This window comes from Lissotriton vulgaris, chromosome 2_1 (genome assembly GCF_964263255.1).
Source record: "Lissotriton vulgaris chromosome 2_1, aLisVul1.2, whole genome shotgun sequence".
Classification (NCBI taxonomy): domain Eukaryota; kingdom Metazoa; phylum Chordata; class Amphibia; order Caudata; family Salamandridae; genus Lissotriton; species Lissotriton vulgaris.
The window spans coordinates 1361713652-1361729515 of NC_141687.1; the positions used below are offsets into that span (position 1 = coordinate 1361713652).

General features: G+C 42.5%; 1 protein-coding gene across 1 annotated transcript in view; it reads left to right on the forward strand.

The window, feature by feature from the left end:
- Positions 1-15864, forward strand: part of LOC147732599 (contactin-associated protein-like 5) — an 864951-nt gene that overhangs the window by 500840 nt on the left and 348247 nt on the right. The window contains exon 11 of the mRNA XM_086954286.1: positions 5515-5671. Coding sequence (XP_086810412.1) covers positions 5515-5671 — 157 coding nt within the window. The remainder of the gene's footprint in view (positions 1-5514; positions 5672-15864) is intronic.

Consider the following 15864-nt stretch of genomic DNA (forward strand, 5'->3'; position numbering starts at 1 on the left):
GGCTAAATACAGGGCATTACCGTAGTCCAGCTTTGAGAAAATAAAAGCTGATAACACTTTTTTTTGAAGGTCAAAGGGGATAAATGGAAAGATTTTCTTCAAAACCTTCAACACAAAGAAACCTGAAGCTGAGAATGCATTTATTTGCTTAGAAGAAATGCATTTATTTGCTCAGAAAAGGATACATTTGTATCAAAAATGACTCCTAGATTTCTTGCTTTCTGGACCGGGACTGGTAAAGTGCCTAAGGTCGATGGCCACCACGACTCATTCTGGAATTTGGCCTCTTTACCAAAAAACACCAGCACCTTGTTTTTTTCAGAATTAAATTTCTGACAATCATTATGCATCCAAATTGCAACTTGAGTTATACAGTTGCAAGAATTTGTGCCTCCTTATTTACATCAGATTAAATAGACACTACTATCGGAATCTCATTGGCGTAAGAGAATACTGCTAAACCAAAGCTGTGAATGAGGTTAATAAGGGGCTAACATAGATATTAAACAGCATGGGGCTGAGGGAAGACCCCTTTGGGAACACCACAGGGAAGGGAGGAAGATGACGAACTCCTGTCCCCCATCTTTACCTGCGGCTCAAGAATGAGCTCAACAAGGTTAGTGCTGTGTTTCTAAAGCCTAACAGCTAGAGGTGCCTAATCATTAAAGTGAATGGTGAACCGTATCAGAAGCTGCAGATAGATCCAATAAAATCAATGCAGCTTTGCCACCCTTGTTGATTACCATTCTTAGTTCCTCTGAGGCTGCTACAAAGGACGATTCTGTGCAATAATTAGCTCTAAAGCCGTACTGCGATGAATCAAGCAACAAGTTTGCATCCAGAAAAGCTAAAATGTCCTCGTTCATTGCGTTCTCTAATATTTTAGCAGATAGAGGTAGGCAGGATATGGGTCTATAGCTTTCCACCTTCATTGGATCCATTGAGGGTTTTTTCACCAATGGAAGAATGGATACCTCTTTCCATATATTTGGAAATCGCCCTGAGGTCAATATAGCATTCAATAAATCCCCGAGCAGGCCGGCAACAGCACATGCTACTTGATTAAGAACCTGAGGTGGGCAAGGATCCGATGGAGCCCTAGCTTTAATGAGATTGATAAAACAAATTATTTTTTCTTTAGTGAAAGGAGAAAAACTTCCAAATTGTGGCTTAGCTAGGGGACTAGAGGTTTGCTGTAGCTCCAACTCCTTAGCATAGATTGAAGCATCGCCTGTACTTAACATATTTTGAGAAGGTGAAACAGTTTGAAAAATTAAGTTGATTTTGGACTGAAAGAAGTCTAAGTCTGCTAGCTTATTACAAAAAGATTCCTCTTGACTAAAAGCACTATGGTTATTCCATTTTGATAATAATCTAACTATTTTAAAAACGTTCCCTATTTATGTTTTTTGCTGAGCTAATGTTTTAGGTGAACTTTTTTTGTGTTCGCTGATATGATTAGACCTGTATACTGTGCAAGTAATTCTTTATATTTGGCCTGTTCATTTGGACAGTATTCCTTCCTTCACAAATGTTCTTGATGCTTGCATTTAACTTGAGGAGCTTTTATTTCTAGTAAAAACCATGGACCTGATGGATTTTTCCCGTAGCTATTTACTATTCTTTCAGGCACCAGCCTCGGTGTTGCTGAGCTTAACCAGTCAGTGTAATTAATTGCAGCGTTATTAACTTTTTTATCTAGAGCTGGATATGTGTTGGAAAGAATGTCCCTCAGTTCTTCAACATTAAGATTTTTCCAGGGCCGGTATTTAAAAATTCTAGGTTTATAATTATCCATATCATTATTTGAGGGAAATGTGACTGTAAAAGAGATACCCTTATGCTCAGACCATACTGCTGACAACACCTTCTCTACTTTTATCTCTTGCTTATTAGTAAATAATCCATCCAGAGTATGGTTAGCGAGATGGGTCGGTTCTCCCATTAAATGATGTAGGTTGAAAATCCTAAGAGTATCAACCAGGTGGTTTGTATTTGAGTTATTTAAAAGCTCCAGGTGGAAGTTAAAATCGCCTACTAACGTAAAGCTAGAGTGATTTACACATGATTCCATAAAGTCTTGAATTTTATTAATAAAATAGGCCTTTGGGCCTGGTGGGTGATAAACAATAGTCCCTGAAAAATGAACATTATTCAGTTTCAGGCTAAAACCCAGTGCTTCACAGTCCAGATGTAATATGGGCTGAAATGTAGCTTTAATTGGGCTGCAAAATACATTTGCGACCCCCTCCCCCACTCCTTTCTTATCTTTTCTGCCCAGTCTTTCAATGTTATATTTGGTTGGAATAGCAATGTTAATGTCCCGGTCTGATAAACTTTCTGCCCATTTCTCAGTAAGAAAGGCAATATCTGGATTGTGTTGAATTATAAAGTCTGCAAATTCATATTTATTTTTAATAAGGGACCTTCCATTGAGTAGTATACATGATAACTTCCTCCCTAAGGGTTGCCTCTCTGTTGTCCCAGTGGGGGCTTCTAGAAACCTAATGAGGCCCTGCTGATCTGTATACATGTCCTTTAAATCATAGCTGCAGGCTCGACAATTGTACCCCTCTAAATTGGGGGATAGGTTATGGGGTTGACAAAGGCTCAAATTAGCAGCATTCTGAATTACCTGCAATTCTTCTCTTGTATATTTGATCAGTTGGGCAGGGGTCCTGGTGTCATCCAGGCAAGAACGGGCGCAGACGGACTTGCCTTTGGTATGCCAGCTGTGCGCGTCCGCTACGCACCCTGATATCTATTGTAACATATCCCTAATCAACCGGAGGCTCAGAAAAGCTGAACGGCAAACTCCTAAATATGGTGGCCAGCTAAGGGAACAGAGATGAAATGAAATACCACTGTAGAACTTTCTCATACTGGATGAACACTCGCGGTGGACTGGAGAGTCAAGGGACAGCTAGTAGGTAAGATTCCCAATCTTAAAAGAGAAGTGAAAAAAGCCTTTATTTAAAAGAGCAAAGTACAGAATAAAATCAGTAAAAAAGACCAATAATCTCAGCCGTAAGCCTACGAAGTGCTGACCCAATAGCCAGTTTCAACATTAATATCTAAAATGGAGAAAAATATAGCAGCGCCTTTCTGACACAAATGAATAAACGGGAATCAAAAAAAGACAACTACTGGAACATACCTATTTTATTGAAAGTATGGGTTTGTTTTAAAAGTCTTGTTTTTTGACGGTTTACAATTTAGTGCTTTGGAAATTAACCTCCTCTCTAAATTTAGCAGAAACATTCACTAATTTCACTCCGGTATGATTATATGAGTAACTACTAACATTTTCAAGTACCACTTATATTGTATGGGGAAATGAGCACTTGCTGATAGCCTTTTTAAGTGCACTGAAGAGTTGCAGTACTTCAAAGTGTGTGATTTATGAAGTGCTCCTTCAAAATAATAATAACCAAGTGCTCCTTCTCAGATTTTCTTCAGATTCTACTTTTAGTGGCAGATTGTGCTTATTTAAAAAGAAATGCTTGCATGTGTGTTTTCTCAAAGCATTTTTACTCCCATATTATCTTGTCTCTGTGGGATCCATGTTTTATGGAGCACTGTTCTGCAGAGCTACCACATTACAACACAAGCATTTGTTAACAAGCTGTGCTATATTTTTTGTTGTGCTCTGCTTTCAATTGTTTACTGAACAGTAACATGTGTAACGCCAAACTTGTGGCAGCCAGCGCCAGATCTATTAACTTTGTCAATTATTGTTTTTGGTTTGGTACCGGAATATCGTTATCAGAGTATAGACAGATATAGATATCATGTTCAAAATATTGCTAACGAAAATATTGACCATTGGTGTTATTAGAGACTCTACAAAACAATGGGATGATGTGTTTGTTAATGATATTCAGGAGACACTATGGGTCATATTTTCAACAAACTAACACAATGTGGCACCGCAAGCCAGGTTTATGCACCACGCTACGCCATAAGGAAAGAGCAGGGGTGCGTCAGATATATAAAACAATATGGCGCTTCCCTACCCTTTCCTTTGTGCTGTCACATAATTGACTGCCTAGTACCAATGCAGGCACCCTTACACAATGGTGATTGCATTGTAGGAATGATTGTTTTGTGCAGGAACGGACACCTTCCTGCACAAAAAAAATGGAGGCATTTTCCCCTATGTGTGCTGCAGAACGCAGGAAACATGGAAAGCTGAGAAAACTAGAAGAAATAAAGATATTTCTCCTGGGGAGACATAGGATTTTGATGCATTCCCAGGTTTACAAGTCCTTATAAATCTAGGAATGTGTTAAAATCAATGGGGGTTGCGTGGTAACTCCCACCGCAATGCCCATGGAATGCCTCTTTGATGCAGAGTAAGGCAATGCAGTGACTTGGACTGCTTTGCCTTACTCCATATCTACGAGGCTATGAAAGCCATGTAAAGTGGCTTTGTGTGGCCTCGTAAATATGGGTCTGCACTGACGCAGTGGCTATGCAGGCTCCTTGTAAACATGTCCCTATGTATATCTACACATTCTGACATACATTCAGTTTTCTCATCTTGACTTCTTCCTAAAGCATGAATGTGCCAGCTTTAGGTCATACCTAAGTCTAGCCAATTAGTTTCAACCACAGAGTTGCTAGGCAGATGAATCTGCGTAAAGATTTACTTTCGAATATATCAAAGCCCATACTCCCATTTAGAAACAATATTTCGCAAGCATATGAGTGGAGTTACTTTCCCACCGCATATTGCGTCAATCTATGAGATAATCCCCAAAACCTGACAGTTCTGGGGAAATCTCTATAAATTTGCATAACTGCACAACTTCCTTCTTGAAAGCAACTGAAAAAGCTAGCATTTTTCTCCAAAGACCATTTCTCCTATTTTGTTAGTATTTATGGCAATTTATTAGTGTCACAAGAGGTCTGTAGGGAAACTATCATTTGGTTAAGGCCTATTATGGTGTAATCCATCAAGAACATACCGTCTTCATTTACCCTCATTACAAGTTCATGACGACATTCAGATCCCCAGGCAAACACTAGTTTGCACAGGGATTATAATTATATTGTGGGTGGTAATTTTTCACATCCTTGTTGTTTTCCCTTGATAGAGGAGGTCAAACCTAGTGTGGGATGAAAAGGCTTGTAAAAAATGCTAAATATGCAAGATTATGTCTACTACGTACCCATTCTGCATGTTAATCCTCATTTGCAAGTTGAAAACTCATAGCAGGGGGTATTTTCCAGAAAAGGTAGATACCTCACTCCAAGTTAATGGTATTTACCTTGGAAGGTGAATACTGCACCCTATTTTGCCATAGAGTAAACTCCCATAAATGCGACCATAAATGAATTATCAGTGAAGAATAAGCTGAAAACGTCAAAAGTAGTACACAAATGTATGTCTAGTATTTTGAAAATTAAATCACAAATTGACTCATGTCTCCAAATACCAAACATTTCCATTTTCCTATCTTCTTAGGTGCATAAGTATTCAATTTTTCAATATGTTTTGTTCCCCTGCAGGTGGGACTCCGTTTACATGGTGGGTTAGCCGGTCTGGAGAAAAACAAACTTACTGGGGTGGATCACTTCCTGGAATCAAACAATGCTCTTGTGGACTGGAGGAAAGTTGTTTGGACCTGAGGCACTTTTGCAACTGTGATTCAGACAAAAATGAATGGTAATGAAAAGCTATACATTTAAGAAACAACATGTGTGTAATTGCTTACTCTATTAATGTGGGTATATGAATTCAAGTGCTGCTGGAAACATATCAGTTGCTACAAAAAAGAAGAAACTATTCCAAGTGATGAGAGAATACATTCATGATTTATAATCACCCTAATTTTCGACTAGTTTTTAAAAACATTGCTTGGAAATTGAAATGCAACTAAAACTCCATTATGCATGTTACAATTTGGGGCCCAGAGTTGGACAGGATAAAAAGAAGGAAAATGAAAATACAGAAAAAAGACAGAGAAAGGAAAGTGGTAACCTAGGAGAAAAATAAATAGTAGTCGAAAAAGCAGTTGCAGTTCCTGTGCTACGGCGGAGGAGCATTGTCCCCTCTACCAGCCTCAATAATTTAAAAATTAAAAACGAGAATAAAAGTGTTTATTATCGTTAGATTTATCTTTCAATAGCCAAGTCTTGGGGGCGGGGCCTAATTGGGGGCCATCGTGGAGGGGGAGTGGTGAGCATGGCACTGTTGTCAGTGCGCATGTGGGTTTGGCTGGACGTCTCAGGACGGCCAAACTGACTTGCACACTGAAGCTATCTCCAACCCGAGCTGCATTGCTGTATTGGAGACAGCAAGCACAAGCTCCCAGTCTTACTGGGAGCGCACATCATTGACGCTCTGGCCAATCCTGTTTCTGATTTGAAGCTGCCACCAGCATGCCAGTAGCATGAAAGCATCATCAGGATTGGATGCAGGGCATTCTGGCGGCCTGTGCAGGTGAGGACGGGGCAGAAGATCAGAGATGCGGTGATGCAGCCGGTATATTTTATCCTTTTTTGTTTGTCATCCATCGCCCCCCTGCCCTTTTCTATCCCGCCGCTCTGGCAGAACACAAGCCGCAATTGCAAACCAGGTACAGAGGTCAGGTTTTAAGGAACTAAGTTATGTCAGCAATAGAGTCATAATTTTCCCAGGTTTGATGATGTCTTGAAAGACTTTTGATTCTTGAAGTCATACTGTGTTTGAGGGCATTGCATTTAAAAAAAATGCGTCCACCATTTCTGGAAAGACAGGAGACCTCTACGCTGATATTTCTTGTGCATTCATAAGTCTAGTAATACTAAATGCAAGAAATATCAGGTCCTCAGAGAATGAGGGAGAGGAGCCAAGGTTTAGGTTTTGAGGCACAGGAGTAACAACATTTTACCAAGAGTCCTCAACCAAATGGGCATCACAAACATGTACAAATGATTGGCTTCCTGCAGGGCACATCTTCGACAACCTGAAGTCCCATGTAACAATTGTATCCTGGCTGTAATAAAATCTTAAGATTAATTTATATGGCTGAATCACATGCTTTTAAGCTGAGGCGAGGGAATGAAGGTCTGCAATGAACAGACTAATCAGAGGGGTATTCATGAACGAAACCACCATAACAACTTACTTGCCCATTCCTGTGTGTTATCAACAACCTGCCCAAGAAGAAGTATTAGCAAAACTGGAAGGTCTGGCTTTAAAGTGCTAATGCATGCAAACATGGGCATGCACAAATGTGCATTGACTGTGTCATACCTCTGTGCAACATGCAGACCTGTGGCTTTGCCAATGCTTGTTGTCTTTGTGCTTGCAGTATCTTGATTGCTGATGATAAATTATAAAGATAACAGTTGTTTGTATGTTGTGAAATTAGAGTCGTGTATCACTTTCCACTGCAGAAATGTCTGTTAATTTCAGGAAAGTATGACTAAAGCCAGAACCATTATCAAACACATTTGTAGCATAACAGGCACCTTATGATCTTACTAGTGAACACTAGATGCACTATTTCTTACATATAAAGCTGAAACCCAAGTATTTCCTGTACTTTAAAACTTTCAGTAAAAGCGACAGCTGAGATAGGCTTTCGTTTCTTTTCTGATAATTATTTATAGACGTCTGTATGTCTGCATGACATTTGGGCGATATCACTCTGGGTCACTTGTCATGAAGTTCTAAGTTGTTTGTATATTCTCGTTTTCCAAATTGCTAAATTATTTTACTGAATATGGTGTGATATACTTTTTTATTTATTATCTCATTATCTATTTTTAAAAACACTTTGATTAGGGCATTTTCTAGTCATCCCATATAGATACAGGTGCTGTATGTTTAGACCAGGAGGGTGTTGAGTATACATATTGAATAAGTGTAGATAATAAAAGCATGCGTCTCTCATATCTAAGAACTGATAATTGTATATCTCCATTCTACTTGAGACTAAGGGGCTGATCACGATGCCGGTCAGAAAGCCTCCGTGACTTACATTAAACTGATTTTATATGTTTTTGTAACAAAGTGTTGTAGAAAATCCACATTTATGCATGGTCAACACAGATTTTTTAAATCTTCTTCTAGACTAAGCATGGGTGAATTTTGCGAATCTCGCGTTCGCGAATTTTGCGGATTTGCGAACTCGCAATCCGCAAAATCCGCGAATTCTCGCGAATTTGCGGATTTTTTTTTTTTTGTGTTTGCGCGGGTTTCTGCCAGTTCGCGAGGGTTTTTTACAATGTCGCAAATTGCGAACTTACCTGTCGGGTCGCAAGTTTCGCGAACTTGTTGTTTCTACGTGTCCAGCCTGTTTGGGACACTCTTCTTCATCACTGCCACTCTCTGTCACCACTGCCACTCTCTGACTACTCATGCCACCCTCTGGCCCACCCATGCCACCCTCTGTTTCATCACAGCACCCTCTGGTTGTCCAGTCAGTGTACATTATTGTGGCAACGCAAGCACACCTTCCCTGCCTCAAGTGACCTGAATTAATTTGGGGCTGATTAATGTGTCACAGAATATTTTTTTAGCTGGCACCTGCTTCCTTAGTGCTTCTTGATTAGTGATCTTTTGCACTTGCTAAGTGCTTTCATTGTTGCAAAATTAGTTACAACACCTGCCCTGCCCCAACTGACAATAATGCATTAGGGGCTGATTAATGGATTTGAACTTCCAGCCTGGCTCCTGCTTGTCTCCCTTAGCTGTAATTCAGGACCTTTGTGGCATATGTGTAACTATTCTGAGGTTCAGAGCAGGGTCACATAATAGTTTCAACTGGCAACTGAACTCTGGAGGGGCCCCTCAGGAAGCACTACAGGAAATGGCTACTAATGATGAGCCTGAACTTTTGAACCTGGTAAGTAGTTACTTTCAGTTTTGCTAAGATCGTATTTCTGCAATTTTGCACTTATTCGCGGGGCGCGAACTCACGCGAACAGTGCGAACAGTGCGAGCAAAATCTGCTGCTCGCGGATTTGCGGATTTTGCGGGAGATTCGCGAATCTCGCGGATTGCGAATTTACCGAAAATCCGCAAAATCCGCGAGCGAAACGGATTTTCCGCCCATGCTTATTCTAGACCCTACATTGCTGGGTTTCGGACTCTATTATTATACTGCTGCTAAACAGTAATAATTCGGACTCCCTGTTTGATCTATTAAACTTCCTATCCGTCCAATTTAAATCGCGCATAAAGTGCACCTCTGGCACTTAAAGTTAAATGCCTTATGTGGGCTGCAGTGTATATTTACACCAGCCACATATATGACAAAAAATTATGTCTGCTGAGAGCAGCTCTGTGCTCTGAATGAGCTGAAGTTTAAACAGACCACAGTGGCACATGAAATATAAAATTTCTTTGCATGTGGGAAAGGTATTTTTCAATATGTTTACTCCCCCCTAAAGTGTGCCTAGTAAGCCACAGGACAGGGTTCTAATTTATAAAAATAGGGTACACTATATATTGGAATCATTGTGCTCCCACATTGAAAGTAAAGCCAACGGGTATTTCACTTTGTAGGTCTTGCAGGCTTTTCTATACATTTGGAATTTTCAAAATCTGATTTAATGGTCAACTCAGATTTTAGGCAATTTAAGCAGAAAAGTAACTTTAGGCTGCATGAGCAATACCTTATTTAAAGCGATTTCTGCTGCTCATCGCATCTTCGGAATTGCACATCCAATGCTGGGAGAGTTAATGGCCATGCATCGGAGGACAATCATATGCAGCTGAGCCAAGAAAGGGTCAATGGGTGCTTTTAACAGGGATTAGCTGTCCAGTTGATAGAACAAAGGGAATCATTAGCACTAACTCTTTTGACTTGCAAAAGCAAAAGAAATCTACTCCTATTCATTGGTAGGATTCTCCCATGCAGCGAGGCTCCAGCTACAGTAGGAGGGAAAAACCGTTTAACCCCATCAGATGAGAAGAGTTCTCATCTAAATAGTGGAGTAGCTTACGTGCTGAACGCAGGACCGTCTGATTGACGCTTAGTTTCATTATCTTGAAACAGGACCGCAGGGTAATTTTTCAGAAAAGCAAAGAGGAAGTGCTGCAAAAGGAAGAGAAGGCTGCAAGAAAACAGTATTTAGTGGTAGGATTTGTTCAGTCACATACTAGTGCACACAATAAATCTTGAACTTTCACTACCACTGCCTCAGAACATGCCTGGACCTAGGAAGCCTCCACTGAAGAAGAAGGCCCTGCTGGAAGAATACTTCTGCTGGAGGAAGAGGAATAACACAAGGATTCAAGAACTCTTAATTCTTGCTGGCACTTGTGGAAGTGCTCTCCAAGACTCAAGGAGTTGACCTCTTTTTTCCTTCTTCAGGGACACTAAAACACAATTACTCCTGGTCCCAAGGATTATCAGCTGACCACTGAGGACTGGACCGTAAATGAGATCAGGCTAGATGGAGATCTGATGTCTAGAAACCTGCCCTGGGGAGGTGGCAGCTGCATGCAGAAGTGACCATGAGGAACTTTCCTAAACTTTAAAAAATATGGGACATGGAGAATGTGCTAAAGTTCCTACCAAAGCAGTCAAGAAAATCAGATTTAACCCCCTGAAAAGTGGTGCAGCAGGAATTTGGGGTGGAGCCATCCTACTAGTGGAGCCCTGTCTGGTTAAAGTTTCCAGACCTGCTGTTGTTGGAGGATTTTGACTTCCAAAACTTAGTAGCTTATCCATTATAAGAGCCATAGGCTATAATGCACTTCTTACATGGCGGACAGGACAGATTTATATCAGCCAAACTCTAAATAAGGACATAAGTCTGAAGGTAAGAAATGCGGAGAAGGCTTAAGCAGCAAATCTATCCAACCTATGAAGTGATCTCAGGGCTTTGAACTCCAGGTTTACCAAATGTGGAACTTTTGATTCAAAAACCAATTTAGTCAGAGCTCAACAATGAAGTATCTGGTTTCAATGGTCACTTGCTGGCCATAGCATTGGACCTTGCTCTGTTGAAAGATGTTGACTTCTGTATAAAATTCAACATTCAATTGGATGTGGTCTGACTGAAAGTGCACGTGGGTCCTGATCAATTGCCTAAAGTGACTCTTGGTTGGTGCTTCATTTTTTCGAATTGCTTTCTGGCCAAAGGATTTAAAAATTCATATCAAAGGTTTCTCTAATCCTATTTTGTTGATGTTCAAACTGAGCACCGACCTTAACTGCCAAGCCAGGTCTTCACCGAAACACAACACGAGCAACCTAGGACCTGCTTCACCCTGATAAGGGCTCATCAGCCAAGCATAGCTTGATTGCAGTAGCACAGTTAGCAAGGGACCCACATCTAGGCATACCCTTGCTACTTACGGCAGTACACACAGAAATGGTGATGAGATGAAAGCATGCATTTTGTCTATCCTCTACAATTGCTCGGGGTTAAATCCCAGCCCATTTGTTCTTTTGCTTTCTCTGCCACCTCAGTTTTGAACTAGTCATATGCAAATTAGCCTGGCTTGGTAGTTCAGGCTGGACTGCTCCCATGAGGAGCAGGGTCAAGGCTGATTTTCATATGGTTTGATCCAAACAGGGGTAGAATGGTGAGCAAAGGAGCAATGGGTTGTAGTGCTACCTGGAGCTATTGCCAGTGGTTAGACATTTCAAGCAGTCTCCCATCACATTTTATGTGTTTCATTTACCCCCCTAAGTGGAGTGGGTATGCCCAAATGGGTTCCATGCTCTCTGTGTCACTGGAACCATGCTGATGAGCCCATAACTAGAACAAACCCAGTCCTGGTGTGCCTGTGTTCTGATTGAGAGACTACTTGGCTTAATAGTACCAGCTAGACTGTTCCTTTGAGGAGCAAGGTCAAGACTGATTTACATATGGCTGGGTCCAAACTGAGGAGGCCTGGGGAGCAAAAGAATGATGGGTCGGAGTGCTACCCCAAGCTATTGCCAATGGTTAGACTTATTGAAAGTAGTGTCCAGTCACCTTTTCGGTGTTTCATGTGCTGCCGTAGCCTTTTGGGCTGGACTGTTCCTATGAGGACCATGGACAAGGCTGATTTGCACATGGCTGCGTCCAAACTGAGAGGGCATAGTGAACAAAAATAGAATGGGCTGGAGTGCTTCCCATGCTATTGTCAGAGGTTAGATTTATTGCAAGCAGAACACCCATCACCTTTCGTGTGTTTTGACAAATGTGCACAAACATACAATTTTACTGATCAAGCTATATGCTGGACAAACAAACATTTGTGGATATTTATCATTTGTGCATCACACAAGCATCTTGAATTCTACTAAAATCTTTGTTTCCATCACACCTCAGAATTACACAATTTTGACTTTCATAACTGCTGGTGTATGTTGAAATAACTGTGTAGTTTATTTATTTGAAATGTCATTGTGAATTAAAATAAATTACTTACTATAGTCTTTCCTTTCACACTCACCCTACCCCAGCAAGAAAATTCCCATTACAAAATTCTCTTACCATTATGTCAAAGACAGGAAAGTCTGACGGCACCATTTGAAGGTCCGCCCTCACTACAATGGTGGTGGTGCCTGCCAGGCACCGCCATAGGGATTACAATGTCCCTTCCCGCCAGACATTTCATGGTGGTTTACCCCCATGAGAAGGCATGTGGAAAGGTCACATTGGTGGCCTGTAGAAGCCCCCTGTTCCCCTTGGCCCTCCGACATGGGTCCTGGGGGGCACCTATGGTGCCAGAGACTTCCTCAATCAACTGGGTGACAAGGTAGGGATGCTGCTCTATCCAGTGCTTTTCCCAATTGCCCTAAACTACTACCAGCAGCAGTTAAACAATCAGAAATCATTAAAAACAAAGATTGGCACATCCAGAATCCTGCTGTATAATAGTATTATCAACACTGGTTTCTTCTGCATGTTGGCAGGGGCTATCTGAGAGCCACTGGCGGCCGCGGCCTGACTTGTCCCCACAGAGGCAGTGAGGAAACCTTCCTGCTAGCAGTGGGGGCTTATCAAGGTACCTGCTAGCGTAGACGAGAGAGCTGATCATCTGCTATGAGGGCTTTGCATGCTTGCAGGCACTTGGTGGACCCTGGAGAGGCACTGCAGCCGCCATCAGCCAGGAGCTTCCCACAGCCCGGTCCCGAGGAGTGAGCGGGTGGCTCGCAGAAGGTACGCGGGACAGAGTGGTTTAGGGGACTGTGCAGAGACCCCATGACCCCGGACTGAGCCATTTTCAGGATCCATGGACCGGCCTCAGCCTAGAGCCGCGTGACATTGGCTAGGAGTGGCGCTCGGGGGGAACACATAATCGTGGCGGCTGAAAGATTGCGAGCCTCCCGGGAAGACTTAACCTGGTGTTATGGGCAGGGGCTGCCGGGGTGAGACAGTCTTGCTGCCTGGCGGAGACCCTGACACGGGCATGACCCGGGATCAGTAAGGGGCCCACAGACATCAGCCTATGCCAGTCTTTGGAGGGGGCTGCGGGCAGTGGCATTGGCCGCCTAGGACATGATCCCTGAGGGGAGCCCGTGAGTGTGACTGAGGACTTGCTTGGGTGCTGGCTGCCGAGCTGAAAAGGAGTGCCTTAGCGGCAAGGAAGCTGGCGACCACGGCGAAAGCACAAGCATAGCAGCGCCTAGTAGTGACCCACAGCACATGTAGGGTATTACTGGCTTGAGACCTGAAGACACAAGTTCCCATAGTAGGAGGCGCAGATAGCGGCTCGAGTGAAACTCCAGTGCCCTCAGTGGAGACAGTATCTGTGGAGCAGGGCTGGCAGATCTAGTATTGAGCGTACAACTCTCATAGGCGGCCCTGGTGAATGGGGATTTGGGAAGTAAGAGAAGAGCATGGGCATCTCAGTTGTGGACTGGCCTGCACTGAAGACACAGAGCGCCTGAGGCCGGGCCCCTGGAGCACATTGCTGGACTGCATCGCTCCTGAGCAGGGAGCGTGGTCTGAGTAGTAACTGCAGAGCACTTCTCATCGGATAAGAGGCAAAGCGGAGAGGTGCGAGGAAAGTCTCTAACACCATGGGCAAGTCCAGGGGTCACCAGACTGGAGTCCCCCAGGTGCAGGAGGAAGATGCACTGGATCAGACGCGGACTGCCCAGCAAGACCCGCTGCAACAGCAACTACAACAAATACTGGCAGCAATAGCCAGCACGAAGGCGACCCTCCATCAGGATATTAATACTGTTGCAGTAGGGCTTGGCCTGCTACGAGATGATCCCAAGGGCCATTGGCCGTTACATGGTGGAGCTGTCCTATGCAGCTATAGAGGAGTCTGGTCATGGTTCACCATCTCAGCCGTCACCTACCCAGCTGGGCATTGGACATTGTTGTTAACGGTGCTTCACGGTCTTGTCTATCTTTCACTTTGACTGCTTGTTTCCTCTAAAGTCCATTCCCCCATCTGGTCTGCATGATGCTACCTGCATTCCTTTTCCCCTGTTTATCTTTCCTCATCTACCTTACATTCCACATAAGATGTTTCGGTCTTTGCTAAGCAACTAGAAAATAACCTATGTTATTGTGTAATCTCATGTTTTTCTACTGTCTGTTCTCACCGCGGAGTCCGAACAGCCTTGGCTGATGCCCAGTGGAGCTGTCCTATGCAGCTATAGAGGAGTCTGGCTAGGGTCACCCGCTCGGCCGTCACCTACCTAGCCGGACATCGGACACTGTTCTTAAAGGTGCTTCATGGTCTTGTCTATCTTTCACTTTGACTGCTTGTTTCCCCTGGAGTCCCTTCCCCCTCTGGTCTGCCTGACGCTATCTGCATTCCTTTTTCCCCTGTTTAGCGTTCCCCCCTCTAACTTCCATTCCACATAAGACATTTTATCTTTGCTACGTAACACGAAAATAACATATGTTATCGTATAATAGCATGTTTTTCGTCTGTCTGTTCTCACCGCGGAGTCAGAACAACCTTGGCCGATGCCCGGTGGAGCTGTCCTATGCAGCTATAGAGGAGTTTGGCTATGGTTCACCCCCTCGGTCGTCACCTACCCAGCCGGACATCTGACATTGTTTTCCTTGCCTCCCCGTTAGGTTTCCTCCCCTCTATCTTTCTCTTATGTGTATACTTGGAATCTGTAACTGTTGTCATTATGTAATCTTTAACTTGCTGATCCTCATGTAAAGTGCTCTGATACCTACGGGTCTAGCCAGCGCTATATAAAACGTTGCAAATAAACTTTGCAAATATTGACTGCTCATTACTGAATCTTAAGAATATCAGTAATTTGTCATCCACGTCTCATTTTTGGATTAAAGAGGACAAAAGTGAACTTTTTCTAATATCTAAAAGAGTAGACCAGCACATTACACAAACAAATGGCTTCTTAAGGAAACTGTCACACAACTTAAATACCTTAGGGTGTTAGTCACTCACAGTTTAGAACATATATAAAAAGCCAATTTAGAACCACTGACTGACAAGACAGATATTGACTTTGCCAGATGGTCCTGTCTACAATTATCACTGTGGGGGTGTTCAAATTGTTAAAATGGTGGTACCACCACTATACAATTACACACTAGATATGCTACTGGTTGCAATTCCTACTGAATTATGAATAGGCATTACCTCCAAAATATGGAATTTTGTGTGGTCAGATAAGAAAGCCCATCTTCAACATTTAAAGCACTATGCAGCCACAATATTAGGAGGTTTGCGACTTTCAGATGCAGATCAAATGTTATGATTTCAAGACATGGATTTAATTTTTAACACATTTTAGCTTTTTAATTTATTTATTTACATGTATTATATTTTTTTGAATGTTTATTTATGTCTGTCTTTTGTATTTTAACCCAGAATGAATACATTTGCCCCAATTGTTGTTGGAGTTGAGTTACAACATCACACCAGTACCTGCAATATATGAATCAATAGTAAATCAGAGCCCCCTCCTCCAATATGTGTAC